Source organism: Vombatus ursinus, unplaced genomic scaffold (assembly GCF_900497805.2).
Source record: "Vombatus ursinus unplaced genomic scaffold, bare-nosed wombat genome assembly UNPS02015255.1, whole genome shotgun sequence".
Taxonomy (NCBI): Eukaryota; Metazoa; Chordata; class Mammalia; order Diprotodontia; family Vombatidae; genus Vombatus; species Vombatus ursinus.
The window spans coordinates 12,137,968-12,160,797 of NW_020955033.1; the positions used below are offsets into that span (position 1 = coordinate 12,137,968).

Below are 22,830 nucleotides of genomic sequence, written 5' to 3' on the forward strand. Positions count from 1 at the left end.
AGGAGTCTTGCTTCCTTCCTTCCTTCCCAGGGAATTTTCATTAACTGTGTTAAGTTGGCTTCCCAAATGTTAAGTTCTTAACCAACAAATGGTGGCTATCTAGTAGGGGCATATTCTACCAAATGTCCTTGAAATGGCAAAACAGGGCTGGAAAATAGAAATGAAGATGCTGAACTGAGTGTAGGATCACCATCATACTTATGAGTGAATCTTTTTTTTCATGGTTCTCTCCCCTTAGATTTGATCACTTTTAGGCTTTAGTGGAACTGAAAAGTTCAATTATATGTAAAGTGACTGTTAAATCAGCAGGACCCTTGTGGGGGTCTGAGCCTACCCTCCCTTCTTCAATTGCAAGTGTGCTAAATCCATTAATGTTACAAAGGAATGTACATCCATCAGGTATAGTGGTGGAGGCCAGGGTGCATATTATAGCTTTTACTGCATATGAGACATTGCAGTCCTGTTCTTAGGAACTGCCAGGCAGATTGGGAATCACAGTCACGGTTAATAGCAGCGAATTGCCAGCTCTTGATGGGTGGGTAGTCACTCCTTTCAGTGGTTGCCCCCTGGGGGAGAAGGTAGAAAAACAGAGGGAGGGAATTAGAGTGACTTTGCACAGCTGAGCAGGTTCATGCCGCCGGATCCGTGGCAAGCATTGGCAGGGCTCCACTCTGGGGAGGCTCACAACAACATCACAGTCTCATTTTTACCAATTGGTGTTGCTATATAGCCAGTGGTGCACAGGGGGAGAGCAAGAAGAGAAGGGGGTGGTGTGGGCTGGGGAACAGGATGGAAAGTGGGGAGAGAGGAAGGAAGGCGGGAGTCTGGGCTAAATTAAACAAACAAACCAACTACATGTTAAAAGTGTTTAACCCAGAACCATTAGCTGATGCTACTAATTGTTCTCAACTAGTATTTTAAGTTCAATGTGTGATTAAAGAGTTGGCTCACAAACTCTCTGCATAACCTTAATTTTTTCAAGGTTCTTTGAGTGTAGAATGGCTTATAATAATGATTTTGACTAATACGATTTTTGACATGCAACTTTAATGCTTAACCTTAGTACAACTCCAGAGCATTTCATGTGTATTCAGCTGTAAAGAGTGATGATTTAAAGGGATAATATAAGAAAAAGGTCATTCTAGAATGAACCTCTAACAAATTGCATAAAGGAGGCTTATTATTCCATGAGTAGAGGGATATGCAGCTTTTCTGATCATTTTTCTGCTTGGTTCAAAAAATTGTTGAGACATGATTGGGGAAAGAAACAGGAAAAAATGAAATAGAATTCTGCAAGCAAGGAACATTCTTTTGATGGTTATGATTTTGTTGCCACTAAAAATATTCTATGATAATGTGGTTATTCATCTCCTCTCTTGTTTTGGGTGAAGAATTCGCTCCAACAAGAAAATGCTGCTATTGGTTGGAGGATTGCCTCCTGGACCGGACCGGCTTCCCAGTAACTTGGTTCAGTACTATGACGATGAAAAGAAGACATGGAAAATACTGACAAGTGAGTGGTTTTGTTGATTCATTTATTTATCCATTTATTTGTTTTGGGTTAGCTTTGTCTTGATGAATTTGAAAACATGGTTAATCAAATTAGACATTTTATTGATTTGTTATCCTTAAGAGATGTGTTTATGTATCACAGGGGACTTCTCAGTAAGAGAATAAATTAAGATTCCTGAGGTTGCCAATTTGATCATAGAATAGGCCTAAATTAAATCTGGCCAAAAATCACTGGCTTGAGTTTTTGTTCAAAGAAAACTTTTAAGGCATTTTACAATCCCCAAAGAATAAAATCATTTAATTATTTTAGGAAGTCTTTCTCTGTGAAATTTCCCAAATCAAAACAATCCATCTAACCTGTGGTCTCTAAGCTTCCATCAGTTTGTGTTTAACTTTGCTTTTTCTCTTTCAGTTATAATCTGTAGATTCTATTCATCAGTGGTATTTCCCTACAGCTTAGGTGGACAAATATCATATCCCAGGCACCTCCCAACTACAATGAATTGTGCTTACAAACTTTACCCAAGATTTCCCCCGCCCTTTCCTTAAATGGTGATTGTGTTTTGCAGCAAGCCTTTTGCCTTGGGCATTGAGATTTGGAACTTATTGTTATATTGGTTACAATTCCCGATCTGATTCAGTCATGGAATCAAAATCATCGTTTCTTGAGTGCAGCAGGCTGTGTGCACTAGTCCCCTTGTGGGTAAAGTGGCAGCATTGGTCAATAAAACTAAATTTTAACTGTCAAAATTGCCCAGAGCTATATAGATAAAATAATAAATGAGGAATTTTGATCCATAAATCAAAGCCATACTTTTAGAACTGGACAACTGGTGAAAGTTAGATTTTCTTATGCATTTTTTAATGAGTAAGATGACTTGTAAATATATATATATATATACATGCATACATACATGCATATATACATATATATATATATATATGCAGAGAGAGAGAGTTTCTTGTCTACTTTCCAAAAATATTTTAAGGAAATATAAATTGGAAAGGAATTTGTCCTAAGAATAGGAGTGGAGCAAAGACTATTATTGTGTGGTGCTTGAAATAATACATTTCTGAGCTGGTTTACTACCCCAGTGAAGCTGATAGTAGCATCGGCCAAGAACTGCAGTGAGAAGACTCCCTGGGTACCCATATGCTATGGAAGGGGTAGATGATGTGGTGTAACAGCAGCAAGATTAAGGACAAGAAACAAAGAACTACAATTTAGAGAAATCTTAGCATTATCTTTATTCTAGTTATAGTATTGTTAATCACAGCTTGAACAACTAAATTCATGGCAAATCCATATTTTTTAACGAATTTTCAGGAATATAAAGAAAATGAGTCTTTTTTTTTCCTGATTCTTGATCAAGAGAGAGAAGTAAGCAGACCTGGAGATAGCAAGCAAGAAAGACAAAGAAAGAGACAAGGAAAAATAGAAGTAGTGGATGAGTGACCAAGAGACAGGGATTCAATTCAACTCATTTCCCAGGTGTTCCTGGCCTAAGTCCAACTGTATGCCCGTCTGCACTAGGTGAGGTCCTATCTGCCCTTTCTTAAAGCCAGCTGTTTTAATTGTTCCCAGATTTAATAAGGATATATTTACTTTGACTCCACTAAAACCCTCCTCCAGTGCCTCATTGTGATTTAGAAGTGTTTCCTGGCTTCTTGAAGATACACTGGCAGAGCTCAACCTTGGGCAGGCTCTACAAAGTGGGAAAGGCTTCGAGTAAAAACCTGGTGATGGGATTTATGCCTATCATCCAAGGACCAGACTAGCTCAGTTCAGAGATTTCATAGTCATTTGTTTTCCCCTTCAACAAACACTTAACAAACATCTTCTACAGGAAGAGCATTCTCCTAGGTGTTAGGAAAAATAAAGTTTAGATATGACAATGTCTCTGCCTTTATAGAGTTTCTAGTCAAGAGGAAGGGTAAGAAAAGTATATAACCTATTCAAGATGAGACAAACACCATAATCCACAATAATACATTATAAGTGCATCGGACAATTATAGCCATAGTGGTATTTAAAGTCCAAAGGGGAAGGTCATTAGGGACCTTATTATATTTGCTTGATTAGAAAGCCAGTCTGGCTAATTCACACTGCAAATTGGAAGGGGCATCACTTGGGGGGCAAGGGAGTATTGTGGAAATCAGTTTATTTGATCCGACTATCTTTACTAATTAAATTAACCAGGTAACTGCCAAATCTGTTTCACTTTGGGCCATACAGAACTGACTGAAGAATGAACGAAAGCATTCTTTAAGTTGTATCCTGGATTCAGAAGGAGTATTAGCAATTGAAGAGCTCGTGCTCACTGTAACTGTACTGGAATGCCAAAGCCACGGTGAGATTTACCCAAGTCTGAGAGGGGTCAGGGAGTCCTTTGAAAGGGCGTTTCGGGTAGTAGTGAATGCAGGGAGACAGACCTGTGCACTTGGCTCTGCTCAGGCATATACTAGCTGAGCAATGAAACTGGGCCCCAGGCCAACTGGGACCTTGGAGGTTGAGTGAGAAAATAACCTGTTGGGTATGAAGTAACCCTCAGTCTCTGCCTCAGCTTCTGGTAATGTTGCCTTTCAAAGCCTTTCAAAATGTGAATACTGTGTATATATGGTATTTGATTCATCGGAGAAATGGCACAGGCCACTTTGAGTAGTCATACACATACGTACATACACACACATCAAATAAGTGCTTTGAAAACTTTAAAGTGTGATATGTCAGCGATTATCATCATTATAACGATTAGACTGAATTAGGAGAGATGCGCCCAATGATCCAATTGGAAGAATATTGGATGATTTTTTTGAGTATAAGGGTGACAAAGACTGCATGCTTTTTATGTTTTAGAAGCATCATTAAACCCAGGGAAGTGTGGTATGATGGCAAGAATGTTGGACTTGGGATCAAGAGAGACCTGGATGTGAATCTTGCCTTAGATATTACTACTTTTGAGATCCTGGACAAATAAATCCCTTAACTCTCTTGGCTTACTCTTCTGAAAAAGGATAATATTATGGGCAGTACATATCTCACAGGACTGTGATGAAGATCGAATGTGACAATGCACTTGTAAGAATTTTGAGATCCTCAATGTACTATATACATGTTAGCTATTGTCATTGTAGCAAAATTAATTAAATGGAGCTGTTACTGGGGATGGGCTTTTGGAATGCAAGTAAAGCTTTAGTCAGTCATCTAGTTCTTTGGTCTCTACAAAATAACCAGCTAAGGTATTCCACCCTCCCATTCCTCACCCCCCAATTGCCTAGTATACCTAGCAACATAATCAGAAACTTTTCTTTCTGGCCCTACTACACCTTCACCACATGACCTTGGACAAAATCATTAAACTTTGCAATATAGAATAGAGGTCCACGGTGCTAGTTTCTCTTGCCAAACTCTATCAGAATGACATTGAGGAATAATGAGTAAAAATTACTATAAAATCCCATTTGCAACTACAGAGTACTCAGTATTAATAATAAACCAGGCATTGTGGTCTCCTTGTCTGCTAACACCTATAAGAGAGAATTTGCAATGTTCTTTCATTCTTTTCAATTAAACTGTTTTGTTTTGTTTTGTTTTGTTTTTGCATACTGTTTCCCATGTCACCCCCAAATTATTAGAAAGCAGAACAGGAGATATGAGTACTGATATGACTAGGGTACAACATGCTTTCTACTCATTCCAGTAAAATAGGCCATGGTGCAATTATACTCAACCTTAGAGGGATAGTCAGAGATCAGCACCATGATTTCAAAACTCAAAATTACTGGGGCTACCGAGTAACTTGGGAATGAATCCTTGCAATGTATTCATGCTGCCCACATGGGACATAGACAAACTGTACTCTGGCATGGCCTATAGTAAGAGATCATAGACTGTGCTAGGGATTGGATTCTTTCTACTCCATTCTTATTCTCTTGTCCTCTATGTCCTTTACAAGAGTGAGGAAAATACGCTGTCTCCTCTTTCTAGAGGGAAGGGGAAATATTTCTCAAGTGTTAGTTTTCCTACTTCTGTGAGCAGAATAGGAAATAAGAATACAAGATGTTTATCTTTATAATGTACACTTTTTTTCAAAATGTTGGATGTGTATTTTTGTTCCCTCATGCTAATTTCTCAAGTTTACCTTTCACATCATTAAGAATTCCAGTGGTGCTATTAATTCAATTTTATTCAGTAAATATTTATTAGTCATCTACTATATGCAAGGCACCATGCTAGGCACTGGGGATGCAAAGACCAAAAATCCCTAAAAAACAATTGCTGTCCTCAATAGGGCAATTGCTGCCCTATACTCTAAGCAAAGTCTCATATTCCAAATATATTTTCCTTCTTGGCCTTAGTTTTCTTTTTAGCAGCAAAAGGAAATGATTGCCCTGAAAGATAGGCAACGTGGTATTATGGAAAGAGTAGGGGATTTTTGAGTCACAGGACCTGGGTTTGAATTCTGGCTCTACTTACTTTGTCTATAGTTAGGCTAGTCAGTCAGTTGGTCTCATTTTCCTCACCCGTAAAATGAGGGGGCAGAACTAGATGACCCCTAAGGTGCCCTTCAGCTCCAATATTCTCTGATACTCTTAACAATCCTAAATCTTGAGGCAGTGAGGTGTCACAGTGCATAGAGCACTGGCCCTGGATTTGGGAGGACCTGAGTTTGAATGCAGCCTCAGACACACAGCACTTACTAGCTGTGTGACCCTGGGCAAGTCACTTGATCCCTTTGCCTAGCCAAAAAAACCCCTAAATCTGGCTTTTTGAGAAGTCAAAAACAGTGCCTTTATTTTTCTTTCTCACTCCTGATTTTAAGCTTTCTTCTCCCCTCTAGTTCAAGTGCCTAGTGCCTCCTTTTTTTTCTTTTTTCTTTTTCTTTTTTTTTTTTTAGTGGGGGTTGAGAGGATGGCAGAGGTGTGCAAGAGAGACTTTTTTCACATCTCATAAACTATCTGGTCTGTTCTAACATGCTTTATCTCTGTCAGAGAATGTAAGTCTTTTTCTAGAGTTCTGTTCATTATTTTAAGGAGAGACACAAAGAAGGCAATGCTAATCAGATGTATTCTTGTGGATATAGTATTGATGAATCAAATATTGTCCGAAATATTAAGGTATGACATCCTTATAAAGAGAGGCAGTGTGACATAGTGGATAAAGCACCAGTCTTGGAATTGGGAAAACCTGGGTTCAAACCCCATCTCTGACACCTTGGGCAAGGTACTTAAGCCCTTAATACTCTAGGCAATTCTCTAAGGGTATAAATCTCAGAGAAAGTGCTAACTTTGATTGGTAAGTGGAGTTTCTTCATCTAGAAGTTCTCTGTACCACTGAAAATCAGAAGTCTGGTCTCTTTTACTATAATATAATGGAAAGATCTCAAACTTGGGGTAACTAAACTCCCAAGTGGGGAAAGAACAAGATTAAAATGTAAGTGGGAGATATTTAAAAAAATAAATAAAAGTAAAATACAACACAGATAATGTTCATTTGTGGTGTCATTTGTATGTACCCTGCAGGGATGCATTTCTATTTCATTTTGACATCATTGGTATAATGTGAAAACTTAGCAACATGAAAATTTAAGCTTTAAGGTAGCATAGAAACTCAGTAAATGTTGAAGTTTTGTGTTTGGAAAATGTGGTGCTAAGAACTGCAGAAAATATCAGGATAAGCAAGTCATGATGCTTGCCTTTGAGGAGTTTATATTCTGGCAGAGAAGATACATACATACACATAAATAGACATATATACACACATATACACACATATATATGAAGATAGCAATACTACAAACTATGTAAGTGCCCAAGAAAGATACCAAAAAGAATTTTAAAAATAGCATTGTTAGGGGTTTCTTCTCACTAGTGAATAAAACAAGAAGCGAGAGAAGAATGGGGCATAAAGGAGAATTAGAGTCATTATACTTGACCTTGTACTGTGACCTTTACGTCGTAGGACTCACCAGTGTGCAGTGCAGTAGGTTGCGTGTGGCCATCATAAGTGTTGGTTATTCAAAGGCTAATAATCCAGTTTAAATGATACTGACCGATTTTTCTTTTTGATCATTCGGCCTCCCTTCTTTTGGCTATTTTCTTTATTAGTATTTCCAACAGAGCACAGGTCAGGAAAGGGTGAGCTGTTGAAACTCAAATTAGTCAACTGCTGTTACTTGTTAGCAGCTGTTGGGATAATTTGGTAATGGTTGGAATTGTAAACAAATGAATTTATAGAGGCTTGGAGATTTTCTTTACACCATTCCTTTCCCTAAGATAAATTATTTGAATTGAATTTAATTGGATTCACAGGGGTAGTAAAGAGTACCTATAGATGTTATTATTTTTGACAGACAACCCAGAAAGGCCTTTAAATCCACAAAAGTAAAATTCTGAAGATATCCGAAAAATAGTCAGACATGTTCTCAGAATTGGGGATGGAGGGAAAAGATGTCCTCTATTTTGAGTGTCTGGATTAAAATGCTATGCAAACAATAAAAAGATTTAGCATAGTAGCACTGCATCAGGCCTCTTTGCTTAGGTTAGACTCTGTTGGTTTGGCTTGCAGAGTAATTGTTTTGTGGCCCATAGACAAAAAAGAGACAAAGAAGAAGGAGGAGGAGAGGGGGAGAGAGAAAGAGAGAGAGAGAGAGAGAGAGAGAGAGAGAGAGAGAAAGAGAGAGAGAGAACATTGAATTTGGATTTCTTTTTTAATATGCTACCATCTAATTTTACCTTCAATGAGCTCAATTCTAATTTGAGATACATGGTTGCACATTGCTATATATCTTGAAATACATGCTACTGCACATTCATGCACCGGTGCATTAGTGGATTCTTCATAGATTTTTTTTCCAAAATGTATGTGGTGGTCTTTTAAAATACTGCATTTCAAGTAAGTAGGAAGTCTATAAAACATAACTAGGTTTATTTGGCCAGCCCACTTTTATCTCTAGTCTATACCTTTTTGAATTTATTGTTCTTTCTGAAAAGAGTCCACTGATATCCCAGAAATGGTAAAGGCTTTCATAATCCTTTGAGAACTTGGTGGCAGGTGCATAGTCATTTCAGCTGCTGCAAACGTCATTTCCTACATAGAATGAGACTTTGGACTCATTCTTCCAGAGCAAGGCCAGTAGCTTCTCTTCCTCGGGATGCTATGGACCTCAAGGGTTAGAGTGTATCTTTCTCTAATGCTAGTTGCTGGAGCCATCATTCTGGTGCGTTCTTTTCACTGTTAACCACCAGCAATTACTGACCCAGGTCCATTTAACCTAACATCAGTTAGCTTTTACAAAGGGGTATTTGCTGCAAAGTATAAATATTCCCCTACCCAAGACTTAGAGGCAAATATTTTCTATGCTATCTTGGTCCCTAGGGAGAGTGGGCTCAAACTTTGCAAGGGCTACTCTTGAACATTTGTCCCACTCAGTCCACTTCTAAATGTGATGTAACCTCTGAATGAGTCCCTATCTCAGCCACCACTATACAGGGTCCCTCAAGTTATTCTTCCAAGTCTTGTTTCTAGGCTTGCTAGCTACAAAATCCACTACACATCCACTAATCTACAAAATCTATAAGATGAACCCCAGTTCCTAGACCTCTGGCTACTCACCTTTCTGACCTTCGGAAGCTCACAAAGCCATAGCTATCTGCCCCACTCCTTCATTTAAAAGCAAAAAGAATCTATATGAGAGAGATAAAAACAGCAGCGTCATATGATCACAATCTGAATGTCGGTGGCCCTAGTTGGGAGATAAAAAGGCCTAAGACCTCTTTCTTCACTCAGAAGTTTACAGTGGTCCAAGTTTCCACACTCGATCACAGCCAGGCAGGAAAGAGCCAAAAGGAGGAGACTCACTTTGGCTCATTGCTGACTTTTGAATGAACCCCAGTACTAGCTCCACAGACAATCAACAATCTTTTTCTTCACCAAGTGGTTAGCAGACTGGAACTAATTACAGAATATCTGTGCATAATCCAAATTGGGGAGCCAGGACTTTTTATTATATGTCATCATGCCTTTCTGGAAACAGATTCTGCAATGTCTACCACATGAAGATTGCCTTAGGTGAGCACATAGTGCATGCATGTATATACTTGCCAGCCCCAGTTACATACTAATGATAAGATTTGCCATTTGTCATGTTTCTAATGATATGGAAATCATGAAAGATGGTCACAGATTCATAAACTACTAGAGTTAGAAAGGACTTAGTCCAAAGGAGATAGTCTAGCCTGCTCATTTTGTAGATAAGGATACTGAGATCCAGAGAGATTAAACTAATTTGCCTTAAGTTAAGTAGCCAGGTATTAGTGGATCCAGGATGCAAACCCATGCCCTTAATTGAAAACCCAGGGCTTCTACTATGCCAGTGTTTGACTACACTAATTGGTACTCCTTAGCTTTATAGCATTCCATTGCAGCCTTCACTCTGACCAGTCTGTCACACTAAAATGGTTCATTTGTCATAAACAAGACAAGCAAGTTGGCATGAATGAATATACTTGTAAATGTTTGAAAAAATATCCTTAAAAGTGCATGCCCCACTGAGAGTGTGCTAGTGATGTCATCTTTGTTTATGGGTGGCATGGACTCTGAATTATCTGTAGGCAGATTATCTGATTTTCAATTTGATGCTGGCCGTCCATGTTTTTAAGATTATTGGCATGACATAATCCACCACCAGGACAACCTTGTTGATGTTTCAATCCCCTCTATTTAATTTGAGTTTAGAAAAGCTCTTTGAAATCCAAGCAAATAGCCCTTTCTCCTACTCAAGAAAGGTTTGAGATGGGGAAGAACTTGAAGAAGGGATGAGTGGTCAGCTACTGGGGTGGGCTATAGGATGGCATGGAGCAGGAGGGGAGAGACCGAATGGAGAGACTAGCCATTGGGTCCCTCCTGTGTCCGCGTGGCTTTACTGAAGTAAATTCCCAGAACTTCAACTGCATCTCTATTCCAATTTAAGAATAAAAATAAAATCTAAAGACAGTTACACTGGTTTACCATTTGGGGTCAATCATACCTCAGCCTCCCATCATTAGTAAATGGATAGTTCATTATGTCTTTTACTATAGTGGAACAAATTTGGGCAACTACAGACACACATGTACACACATATATATATACACATTCGTATGTACTGCCTTACTTCTGGAGAGCTAAAAGTACTTTATATCTATTATTTCATTTATCTTCACAGGGCAACATAGAAATTATATGTAATTATACTCGTCATGTTAATGATAGATTATAACAAATTTGCAATTTCGGACACATAGCAGAGGTAGGTTTAGAATGCATATTTTGTGACTCTCAGTTGAATCCAATGGTAGCTAGGTGGCACAGTGGATCGAGCACCAGGCCTGGAATCAGAAAGGCCTGCGTTCAAATCCAGCCATCAGACACTAGCTGTATGACCCTGGGAAAGTCACTTAACCTTGTTTGCTTCAATTTCCTCGGAGAAGGAAATGGCAAATCACTCCAGTATCTTTGCCAAGAACACCTCAAATGGGGTCACAAAGAGTCAGACATGATTGAAGTAACTGAACAACAACACGTTGAATCCAATATGCAATAAGCCAAACCTTGTAGCTTGGGTTATGAAATATTCAAGGTCTAACTATGCTATCAAAGACCTAGGTGCAAGTGGCCCTAGTACATGCTTAAATAGTTTTTCAACACCATTTCTTAACCATCATCCACTTCTAGGAAAAGCCCTTTAAAGAAAATGCCATTGGTGAAACAATCTGTTTCTACTGAAAATACTGAGCAGTTGCTTCCTTCCATCACTGGGATGTCAAGATATGCATAATGGATCCTTTAATTATTGCTCACCAATCTTTTGTCAATATCTTTTTAGTCATAAAGCACTGACATTTTGAAAAAAAACCATAACATTTAATTCTGAAATTAAAACATGGTAAAAATGGTGAATTTAGTTATTCAGATAAAACTATTATCATAAAGTTTCAAAAACCAGAATCTTCAAATATTTTTATGTTGAGAACTGCATAGCACTTCCAAAAACCCTACTGCTAAGGAAATGATGTATCACTTTCACTTTCATTATATGTTTTTAATCAGAGCGTGACTTCACACTAGACAAAGCGATGCTTTATGCATGGTCTCACTTGTTTTTGCTAAAATCTTTTGACATGATTAATTTTACTTTAATGCTTTTGTCTTGTTGTAATGGTGAGGATGATGGGTATAAACCAGGGCAAAAATACATGCTTTTCTATTATAATACCTCTGAGCATTAAAAAAATATATTAAATGAAAGCAAAAAAAATCACAGGAGACTGGTCCGACTGGAATTAAATTTCTTGCTACCTGAACACAGAATACATGAGATTCAAAAAAAATGATTCAGCCATTGTTTTTAGTTTTATTTTTGGTATTTCTTTTATAGCAGTTTATTCATCTGTATGATTGGAAGTGACGAGGAGGAGGAAGATTGTATCTTATAGCTTTCTGGATATGCAGTGAATCCCTAGTTCCATGGCAGGGTTTTCCTTAACAACACCCACACCAAACTCTTAATTAATCCTCTGAAGGCTTACGGGGCAGATCCCAAACTATATTTACATGACGACACCTTTGGTTAATCACAGGCTAATTGTAACTTGTGCCAGCCTTTTAAAACAGGCTCCCATCACATATATAAAAGCAGACAGAGGAGAGAGATGAACAGCAGAGCAGGAAATGGTGGGAATGAATCTTCTGGAAGCAGAGCTCTCAGCTTGGTGTTGTACCAGCTTCCAGGCTAACAGAATCTAATACAATGTCCTTTGTCCAGATGACAAAAAGCAGTTCTGTAGGTGGCGTGTGAGGAAGATGACAATGATGCGTTCAACAAGTGGGAGACACTGTGAATAGTGGTAAAAAGCATTGATTCTGCAAAGGCAGACGGCGTTCATTTTTTATTATTGCCTTTATAAATTCTAAAGTTATGTATCCATTATTTCTACATATTGTTTGCTTACTATAGTTGCTTTATTAGAGTAAATTCTATTACAACGAATAGTATTACAGTGAAAATTGCCATGTAACAAAAACATTTCCTGGTCACTGGCCAAATGGCCCATTTATTTCACGTAATTATCAAAATAACAAAAGCACACAAAGCCAATGGATTTGAATTCTTCTGTGGAATGTGGGGTAAGAGGATTTGACTTTAAATATACCTTTTTGGTGAAAGGAAATGGAGATGTTTAATTTAGATATGAGATAACATAATAGTCTTCAACTCTCTGTCATGTGTAATGTGGATTGCATTTATTCTACTTGGCCCAGGGTGGCAAAAGTAGCAGTAGCAGCAGCAAGAGAAGCAGTTCACATTTTATGTGGTGCTTCATAGTTACAAAGAATTGTATATACATACATGCATGCAAACATACTTACATACATACATACATAACATGAATTCTCAAAAACTGTGAAGTGGGACATATAATTAATATCTATTTAAAGATATGGAAACACTTGTAAGAAACAGGATTTGAACTGAAGACTTCCGACTCACAGTCCTTTTTTTACGTTCCACATGCTGCCTCCTAGAACCATGTTTTGGAGGGAGTGAATAGATTTCAGCTCTACTGGAAAAAAAATATTTTTCAAATAAATACTATTACTAGAGACTGGATTGCGCTGCCTAGGTAGCTGCTGAGTTCCTTATCATTGAAGGTGTTTTGCTGTTATTATTGTTATTTGAAGTCATTTATAGAGAGGATCCATTATTTCATTTGAGATAGGACCAGATGAGTTCTGTCTAGAACCTTCTAATTCTAAGATTCAATCATTAAGAAAACCCCTTAAAGACAAATAGATGTTACTTGAAGAATGATACCATGATACCATTAGTGTAGCCACCAACATTCCTTATTTCATTTTAGAAATATTGATCCAAATCGTATTTGAACATGAAGCAACTTCACTTTTTCGAGTTAATTTTTTTTTTATTGTGAACTTAATCATCATCAATACAGGCAGGTAGGTGTCACAGTGGATAGAGGTGCCATGCCTGGAGTCAGGAAGACCTAAGTTAAAATCAGTCCTCAAACACTTACTAGCTGCGAGGCCCTGGGCAAGTCACTTAACCTGTTTGCCTCAGTACCCCATCTGTAAAATGAGCTGGAGAAGGAAATGGTGAACCACTCCAGTATCTTTGCCAAGAAAACCCCAAATGGGGTCATGAAGAGTTGGACATGACTAAACAACAACAAGGTGAAGCAGTGAGTAGAGCACTAATCTGAGTTCAAATCTGGCCTCAGACACTTATTAGCTACATGACCTTAGGCAAGTCACTTAACACCACTCTGCCTCAGTTTCCCCAACTGTAAAATGGGAATAACAACACCTACTTCCTTTCAGGGTTGTCATAAGGATCAAATAGGATAATATCTGTAAAGTGCTCAGCAGGGGCTTGGCACATAATTGGTGCTTAATAAATGCTTGTTTCCTTTTCCCACAATTACAAACATCTCATTATAAAGGATATTAAAGAGGATTGAATAAGAAACTGAAATTGGTATATAGTTTGTTTTTGAAGTATATGTCCGCATATGTACACACAAACACATAATTTAACAAAACAGTAACTGTTATATTTGAAAGTCATATCTTTGGAGCATTTAATGATTTTAATGAGCTGAGCACATTTACTTTTTGAGTGAGATAATACATGGGAAGACAGAGTGCAAAGGAGAAAAGCACTGTACAAATGCATGATTGTTTCTGCTTTCTTATGCTATCTGGCTGGGCCTTGGTAGTCATGGTCATTGCTTTCTTCCTTCTGGGATCTTGCCTATTTCCTCACTTTCAAATGTCTTCTATGAATGTCATCTATTCAGTTAACTCACCTCTTCTGGTTGTGCTTCAGCTTATTATAGCTTTCTTTGCCAGAATTAATAACATTTAGATCACAGAGGCAAGTCTACTGGCTACCTTACCTTTCATTCGGCTCCTTTTCCCTGTCCAGTTTATAGGACTCTGCTGAACATTAATTCAGACCATCATTCCCTTGTTATTATCTATCATGAAGCTCTATCCTCTTCCAATTTCTATGTTGGTTCATAAATACTCAAAATATTTTATCTATTCACTGTTCTATAAGGTACTTATTTTTTAACCTAATACAAAATGTACTTATTCCCTTTGCAATCCTCCTTGGCACAAAGGGGAAGAAAGTCTCCCTTCCATATTATCTGAGGCTTCCTGGCTTATTCTGGATAATGTCAATGAATGTCCAAGTTTTGGTTTTCAGACATGTTTCCACTTACTCAGTTGCTGGGGGAAAAAGAATCTCTACATGTTTTGGAAGCTACCACTTTCACTGGTAAGCATATATACTATGAAAATATAGGGGCAAAGTTTGATGATTCTATCCCAATTTAAACTCCCCTGCCTTGGATCTATACTCTCTGGGGAATGAATGGAAGAAAAATCATTTATTCAGAATGTACTTTACTAAACAAAGTGCTAAGAACTAGGCATACAAATAGAAAAGTGGGACAGTCTCTACTCTCAAGGAACTCAAAATTCAAATTAGAGGGTTCAAGTATGAGGTGGATAAAAGGACCCAGTAATCTTAAGGATATAGACCCCTAGCAAAGGAAAAGGCCTAGGGGGTGCATAGAGTACATGAACAGATCAGATGTCAGTGACAGAGGATCTGAAGGGTATAGGTGCAGCATAAATGGTAAAGCCTTTTTGGTCTTCCAACTTGCCAAAAAGACTGTATTTGGTAACTTCCCAATCAGTATGAATAGTATTCTGGGGGGATGAAAATGAAAAGACTGGGGGAGGGGGGTAATCCACCACCATTGGGAAGGGTTGTGGAGTTAGGGGATGGAGTAGAACTCTGGGAGTGAACTTATATCTGGGAGGAGAAAAGAAAGGATGCACTGACAGAAAGGTTGGGGCGGGGGCATTATCATGTCTCATGGTATGTACTCTTGCTAAGCACTCTGGGTGGGATCTGGGGATGGGATCTAGACTGGGCAAACAGTTTAGGACTTCTACTACATGCTACTCAAGCCCCAAACTTGCTATGGGTAAAACAATTGCTTGTAAAACTTTTTAGCTTATGCATGAAGACAGTTATTTCCCCTTATTTACAATGCATACTATGTATAAACCCTAAGAACATCCCTACCTATGTTTGTTTACCCAATATATTTTCTTCTATCTGTCAGAAAGAATTGGGGTTGGCTGGGGGTAGGGGGGGAGAGGGAAATTCACCAAATAACTTTCAGAGTATCTTGACCAAGGCTAAACCCTCCATATATGTCTTTAATGCTATCCCTTCCCACCTCCTCCAGATGCTTGCTTCATTGATTATTGTCATTGCCCTCTGTGCCATGAGTATTTTTCTTTCTCCATAGACTCCTTGCTCTTGACTTACAACTTTGCTCAGTTTTTCTCGTCCCTTCCCTCTCAAAAATACAGCCCTATTTCTCTTCTTTCTTTTACTACCAAACTCCACAAAAGAACAATCCACATTTTTTCCTTACCACTCAATTTTTAATCCTTCATGACTTGCTTTTCTTTTCTAACACTCTACTAAAATGACTCTTCTAATCATCAGTGACCTCATAATTCCAATTATATTTTTTACAGTACTCACCCTTCTTGACTTCAGTTTTGCATTTGATACTATTGATGACACCCTCTTTTTTTCAGATTCCTTCCTTAGCTTCTGACTCCAAACATTCTCTGTTCATCTCCTGGCTTTGGCCGCTCCATCTCTCTCATTTATTTACTCTTTTTTTTCGTTTTTGCCTCCTGAAAGTTGTCGTTTTTTCAGCATGCATTTATTAAGCTCCTACTATATGCAAGGCCAGGGATGGGGAACCTGTAGCCTCTAGGCCACATGTGGTCTTCTAGATCCTTGGATGTCGCCTTTTGACTGAGTCCAACTTTTACAGAACAAATCCTTTTATTAAGGGGATACATTCTATGAAGTATGGATTCAGTCACAGGGTTGCACTTGATGACCTAGAGGGTCACACATGGTCTCCAGGCCACAGGTTGCAAGACACTGCGGTAGGCAATAGGAATGGAAAGACAAAAACTAAACAGTACCTACACTCAAGGAGTTTACATTTGATTGGAAAGATACAAAATATACAAAAAGAGGTAAGTACAAAAAAATACAGTAAATAAAAAGTAATTGGGTTGGACATTAACAAGTGTGGGTCAAGGAAAAAACACATGTAACTTGTGAGCTAAGGACTAAAGAGCAGAGGTAAGGAGGGAGCGTATTCCAGACACAGTTGCCAGATAGTGAAAACACATAGATGGGAAATAGAATGGCCTGTGTGGAGAACAGCAAATGGCTGATGCAGCTGGAGTGTGGGAGTGGGAGTAAAGTGAGGTAAGCTTGGAAGGATAGGCTTGAGGCATTAGGAGCCAATGAAATTTCCTGAACAGAGAAGTAACATGGACAGGATTTAGGGATATCAATATGCCAGCCATATGGCAAATAGTCAGATTGGAGAGAGCGAAGACTGGAAGCCTAGACACCAAATAGGAGACATTTGCAATAGTCCAGGAGAGAAATGATGATGAGGGGTGTCACTAAAGTGGTGTCCATGTGAGTAGAAATAAGGGAAGGATTTGAGAGATATTGTCGGTGGAGATTTGACAAGATTTTGCACCTGTTTAGCCATGGGGGTAAAGGAGAAGGAAGAGTTGTGAACCTACAAAGTATTGTGAACCTACATAACTGGTATGGTGGTTTCCTTGACGATGATAAGGAAAAGATAGGAAAATAGGTTTACCAGCCAGCCCACTTGGGAAAAAATGTACGCATGTTATATTTTCAAGTTTAATGTGCATTATTAACATTTTCTCCATCGCTTTCTTAAGTCTAGAAAATCAACAGAACAATAAATCAAGCCCAGATTTGTAGGTTTTGCCAATTTCCAAGGTGTAAATGCTCACACTGAAAATTTAGTAGTTGCTTTGGGGGAGTCAGTTTGAGCTGTCTCCACCATACTCCTGTTTATAATATTTTGTTTGTACCTCTCCTATTCCTCTTTCACATGCTCCCTAGTATCGTAATTAGAGTTATCATGGGAAACATGCCTTATCTCTCTCATTAGTCTGCCATTTTGACAAGGTTAGGGACCACATTTTATTCTTCTTTTTTCTCACCCACAATGTGAGTAGTTGTGCCATTCCAGGCAAGTCCTAGGCTCTCCAGACCCAGAACTCTAAGGCTACTTTGTCACAAGTCATTGAAGCAAGACTATAGTCCTCCACTACAACACAGCTGGGTCCTGGGACAGAGATGTGATTTCTTGATTGGTAAGAGTAGGTCCCTCAACCCTAGCCCTATTCAAGGACTGGATTTAGAGGCCCCTTCTCTACCATGGGAATCTCCCTCCCTGAAGTTTACTGTTACTCTTGTCCAAAGTACTGAATCAATACTGGAGCAAGAGGCAGTGTGGTATCATGGAGTAACTGCTGGACCTGGAGTCAGGGTGGACCTGAGATCAAATCCTGGGTCTGCCATATACCCTCTGTGTGTCCTCAGGCAAACCAATTAACCTCTCTGATATTGTTTTGTAGAAATTGGACTAGGTGACCTAGGAAGTCCTTTTGAATTCTAAATCTTATTTCACAAACCCTGAGCATGAAGGTAGGGATGTCCACTAATACCCAGAATCCACCATGCTCCGAGCACCTGCTCTTTCCCGGAATCTCTATTACTAAACCCAGTAGTTGCAACCTCCTGTTCTGTTTTTGCTCTTCTAGAAGGTTTGGTGGCCTCTTTGCCCCAAAAACTATTGTCTAGAGCTTGCTGTCTTGCTTGAAGACTGCTCCTACTCTGCTCATTGTCACAAAAGCAATGCCAATAGCCAATAGATTATCAAATGAAAACCTCGTATGAGTGGTTGTATATTTGTACATACATGTGGCTTCTACAATGTAAGTGTTGTCCTGGCCCAATCTGATCTCTCATTAATTCATTAATTAATTCAGTAGTTCAAGAAATATTTATTGAGTGCTCACTCTGTGAAGGGAACATAACCTTATAAAAATGAAATGAAAAACAGTCCCTGCACTCAAGGAGTTTACAGAGATATATAGATATATGTATGTGTGTGTATATATATATATATATATACACACACACACATATATACATAGATATATGTATGTGTATATATATACATATATACGTGTATATATACACATACATATATGTGTGTGTATACATGTGTATGCATATATACACATGAATATGTGTGTGAGAGTTATAGAAAAACAGACAAAGCACACACTGGGCTATGTATCATATATGTATATGTGTGTGTATATACATGTAATATACACACAACACATGTGTATGTATACATGTACATACACACATATACATACACGCATTCTCTCTCTATGTGTGTGTGTACGTGTGTATAGCAGCTAGGTGGCACAGTGGGTAGGATGCCAGGCCTGAAGTCAGGAAGAATCATCTTTCTGAGTTCAAATCTGGCTACAGACACTTATTATCTGTGTGACCCTGGGTAGGTCACTTAATCCTCATCTGTAAAATGAGCTGGAGGAGGAAATGGAGAACCACTCTAGTTCTTTGCCAAGAAAACCCCAAATGGGATCACAAAGAGTGAGATATGACTGAAACAACTGAACAACAACTATGTGTGTATGTGTGTGTATACACGTGTCAGAAGATCTCAGATCAAGTACCTAGACTGCCTTTACCAACTGTGTAAATGTAGGCAAACTGCTTCCCCTCTGTTGGCTTCAAGGTCCTCATCTATAAAATGAGATAATCACACTTCTACCATCTATTTCAAAGAGTTATTATAAGAAAAGGACTTTGTAAATTTTAAAGTAGTAAATAAATGACTGTTTCTATTATTGTACAAATATGCCCATGTGCTCTGTGTATAGCTATGTACATATATAGCCAGTGTTTAAAATGCTAAATCCAATGCCTATGATACATATATTCACATAATGTAATATATAAGCTTAGTCTTTGGAAATGAAGAGTTCACACTGAAAGAAGAATTAAAGACCATCCAAGATAAAAAATAAATGTAGGAAAAGGAATTATGGGGGGAGGGGAAAGGGGAAGATATGGAGATTAGAAAAAATTAACAGCCGCTTGTGTAGACTCATTTGTCGAATTTATGATTTTCCTCTACCTTTTATCTAGTTGATTCAAGAAAGGTCTTTATGCTAGGTTTAGACATTATTTTAGCTCACAGAATGCCTTCACTTCCAATGGACTTGTTATACATTCTGTCAGAGCCGCCTCTGTACTTCCTCTCTCCTGAGCTTCATAGTTGTGATGGTCTGTGTGCCCATGCATATTCATATACAGAGGGAGAGGCTTTGGATTAAAGTTCTGATTGTTTCATCTTGATCTAGGGATGCTATGGCATTCCTTGGCCTGTGGAATATTGGCAAACCTTAGGTCTCCTGTTCCCTACCCATTCATAAATTTGTGTAAAGTTCATCATTACAGTAATCATTCACTTTACCAAATATAATACAAGTGGTCCCTTTTATGCCTGCATAAAAATTTCTTGAGATTAAATTAATTCTTTTACTTTATAGCTTCCACTTTTTAAAAAGTGATAAAGCATCCCTTTGGTCTTTATTCTTGTCAAAACCAAAGGCATTTTCCCCACCTGAATGATAATCAGAAGATGTATGAGGAGATGAGTTGAAGGGAGATTTAATCTTTATTTCCTTCAATTTTATCATTAAAGTTTTTGAGGTTTGACTTCCTGTGTTGTTATTTGTCACATCTGTATGTAAATGTGTTCATAGATTTAATTCAGGGAACAATTCATGGTGTGTCTCATAATTTATATGTATCTCTGATATCCAATTCATTGGATAATCTCAGCATCAGGGTTTCATCTTCCGTGCCCTACTCAAGCTGGTTTCAGCACTGCACTGAAAAGCTTGAGCAAGCATGGGCGCGATATTAAAGAAAAAGCCACAGCACTCTCTACCAGCTACTGTCGATGGACTGAATACACTTTCTGAATCTGTAGGGGAATGATTAACTTCCCCATGTGCCTTAAGAAAGACAGGTAAGAAAATAAATAAACCTCTCCTTTTATAAAGCCTTGTTTTCTTTTGAATGAGATTTTATTTAAACATTTTTATTAGAGCCAGTGTGGTGTAATGAGTGAAGAGAAAGAGTGGGCCTCTGAGTTAAGAAACCTTGAATTCAAACTGGTTCAAGTATTACCTCTGATGTATGCATGGTTCTGGCTAGTCATGTGCCATAGATAACTCTTTGGGACTATGGTGCAGAGAAGATGCTAATTTGCATTGGTAGAGGGTGTCTTCTCGCTAAGAGAGTGAAAACAATTATTCTGATCCTTTGAAAGAGTTTGTGATTGGGTCTGTCTTCTTTAATGAACAAGGTTTAGTCACTTATAAATCCAGAAGTCTCCACCTGCTAATTCAGGAGGTTAACAAGATGGTGTCAATGAGGCCAACATTGGGAGTTTCACTGTCTCAATAAGCCATCTAGCTTTACAGAGAAGAAATTTCTGTTTCAAATTCAATTCAGTTCAATAAATATTTATTACACACCTGCTTTGCCCAGGGAACAGTTTTAGACACTGATGATACAAGGAGAGAAAGAAAAAAACAGCATCTGCCCTCAATGAACTTAATACCTTACTTGGGTTTTCAAAGCTACATTCTGCATGCTGGCTGGCTATCTCACAAAGGTATATCATTAGCAATAAGGGGAAGAGAAAGAAAGAAATAACACAATTCAGAGCAATTGCTCTGCCAATGGGTCATTAGCATCAATCACCCTTATCCTAATAGTTGCTGGCATTTATAGAGTATTTTGAGGTTTACAAAAGGCTTTTCACATGTTTTCCCTTCCATCCTCATAATAACACTATGAGATAAACACTAGAGGTATTATAATCCTTGTTTTATGGATGAAGAAACTGAGGCCCAGGGAGGTTACGTGATTTGCCTATGGTTACATAGCTAGCAAATTCAAGAGCTGGGATTTAGGTCAAGGTCTTCCTGATTCCGAGATTAGTATTTTATCCATCAGACTATGCCCTCTCCCTTATTTGTGCTACTGTCTTAGAAAATTGGGGTGGGGAAGTAGGGAGGGGAGAGAAAGAGCCACCAAATAAAGCATATAGCATTCCTAAGATAGCCCTTCAATCTCATTTGTATATGGTAGGCAGGATATTGCTTAGCAGAATATAAATGAATAAACATAGCTAAGTCTTCTACACCCAAGCAAATCATTTCCATTCTCACCATTGATTCTGACAGAAGAAAACATAATTTAGTAGTGACAATAGAGTACCATGGAAGGTCTGACTAGAGCAATAGTTCTCACACTTTTCATAGTGCTGGAATCCTTCCCTTAAAAAAATTATATTGATGATCTTATGTTTTTATACCAGCCTACATTTCCCAACCTTTTCGTCTCCTCTTCCCCATCAGAGAGCCTTTCCGTATCACAAACAATAAAAAGGTTGGAAGACAAACAACCCGGCATACCATCACATCAAAAAAGCATCACATCAGATGCAGTGTTCCACAACCTTAGTTCTTTTGTGAATAAGGATGGTTTTGTTCATTGTATTTGCATCTCCAGCACTTAGCACAGTGCCTGGCACAGGTAGTGAACACTTATTAAATATTTGCCCATGGCTTGATTGAGGTGCCTTCTCATATCTCTTCTTTGGCACCAAATTTGGCCATAGACTTAAATTTCAAATATTTTGTTCTTTCCATTTACACTGTTATATTCATTGTGTATATGTTTTCCTGGTTCTATTTTTTTCACTTTGTATTGGTTCTTATAAGTCTTCCCACTTTCTGTTTTCATCATAGTCATAATTACTTATAGCACAATAATACCCCTTTTATTCACTTAACACAGCTTGCTTAGCCATTCCCAAATCAATGGGTTTCTCCAACTCTTTGATGTCACAAAAGCTTCTACTTTTATGTAAACATTAAAAGAAAACTGTTTATGTATTCAAGGACTTTCTATCATTGACTTCCTTGGGTTACTTGTCTACTACTGGGACCTCTGAGTCAAGAGGTATGGACATTTTATTTACTTTCTTCACATAATTCTGAATTGCTTTCCAGAATGCTTAGACTCATTTAAACCCACCGCCAGTGAAGGCAGTGGGCTTGTCCATAACCCTTCCAATATTGATTATTTCTAGATTTTGTCAACTTTGACAAGTTATTGAGTATGAGATGAAGTCTCAGAATTGTTTGATTTATATTTCTTACTATTAGTGACTGGGAGCATTCTTTCATAT

The 22,830-nt window shown here is 38.2% G+C and overlaps 1 protein-coding gene across 3 annotated transcripts in view; it reads left to right on the forward strand.

Moving 5' to 3' along the window:
• The window catches only part of LOC114031924 (kelch-like protein 14), a 137,077-nt gene that overhangs the window by 34,960 nt on the left and 79,287 nt on the right, over positions 1–22,830 (forward strand). For all 3 annotated transcript variants that reach the window (XM_027847140.1, XM_027847141.1, XM_027847139.1), the window contains exon 3: positions 1,392–1,513. In XM_027847140.1, the coding sequence (XP_027702941.1) occupies positions 1,392–1,513 (122 nt within the window). The remainder of the gene's footprint in view (positions 1–1,391; positions 1,514–22,830) is intronic.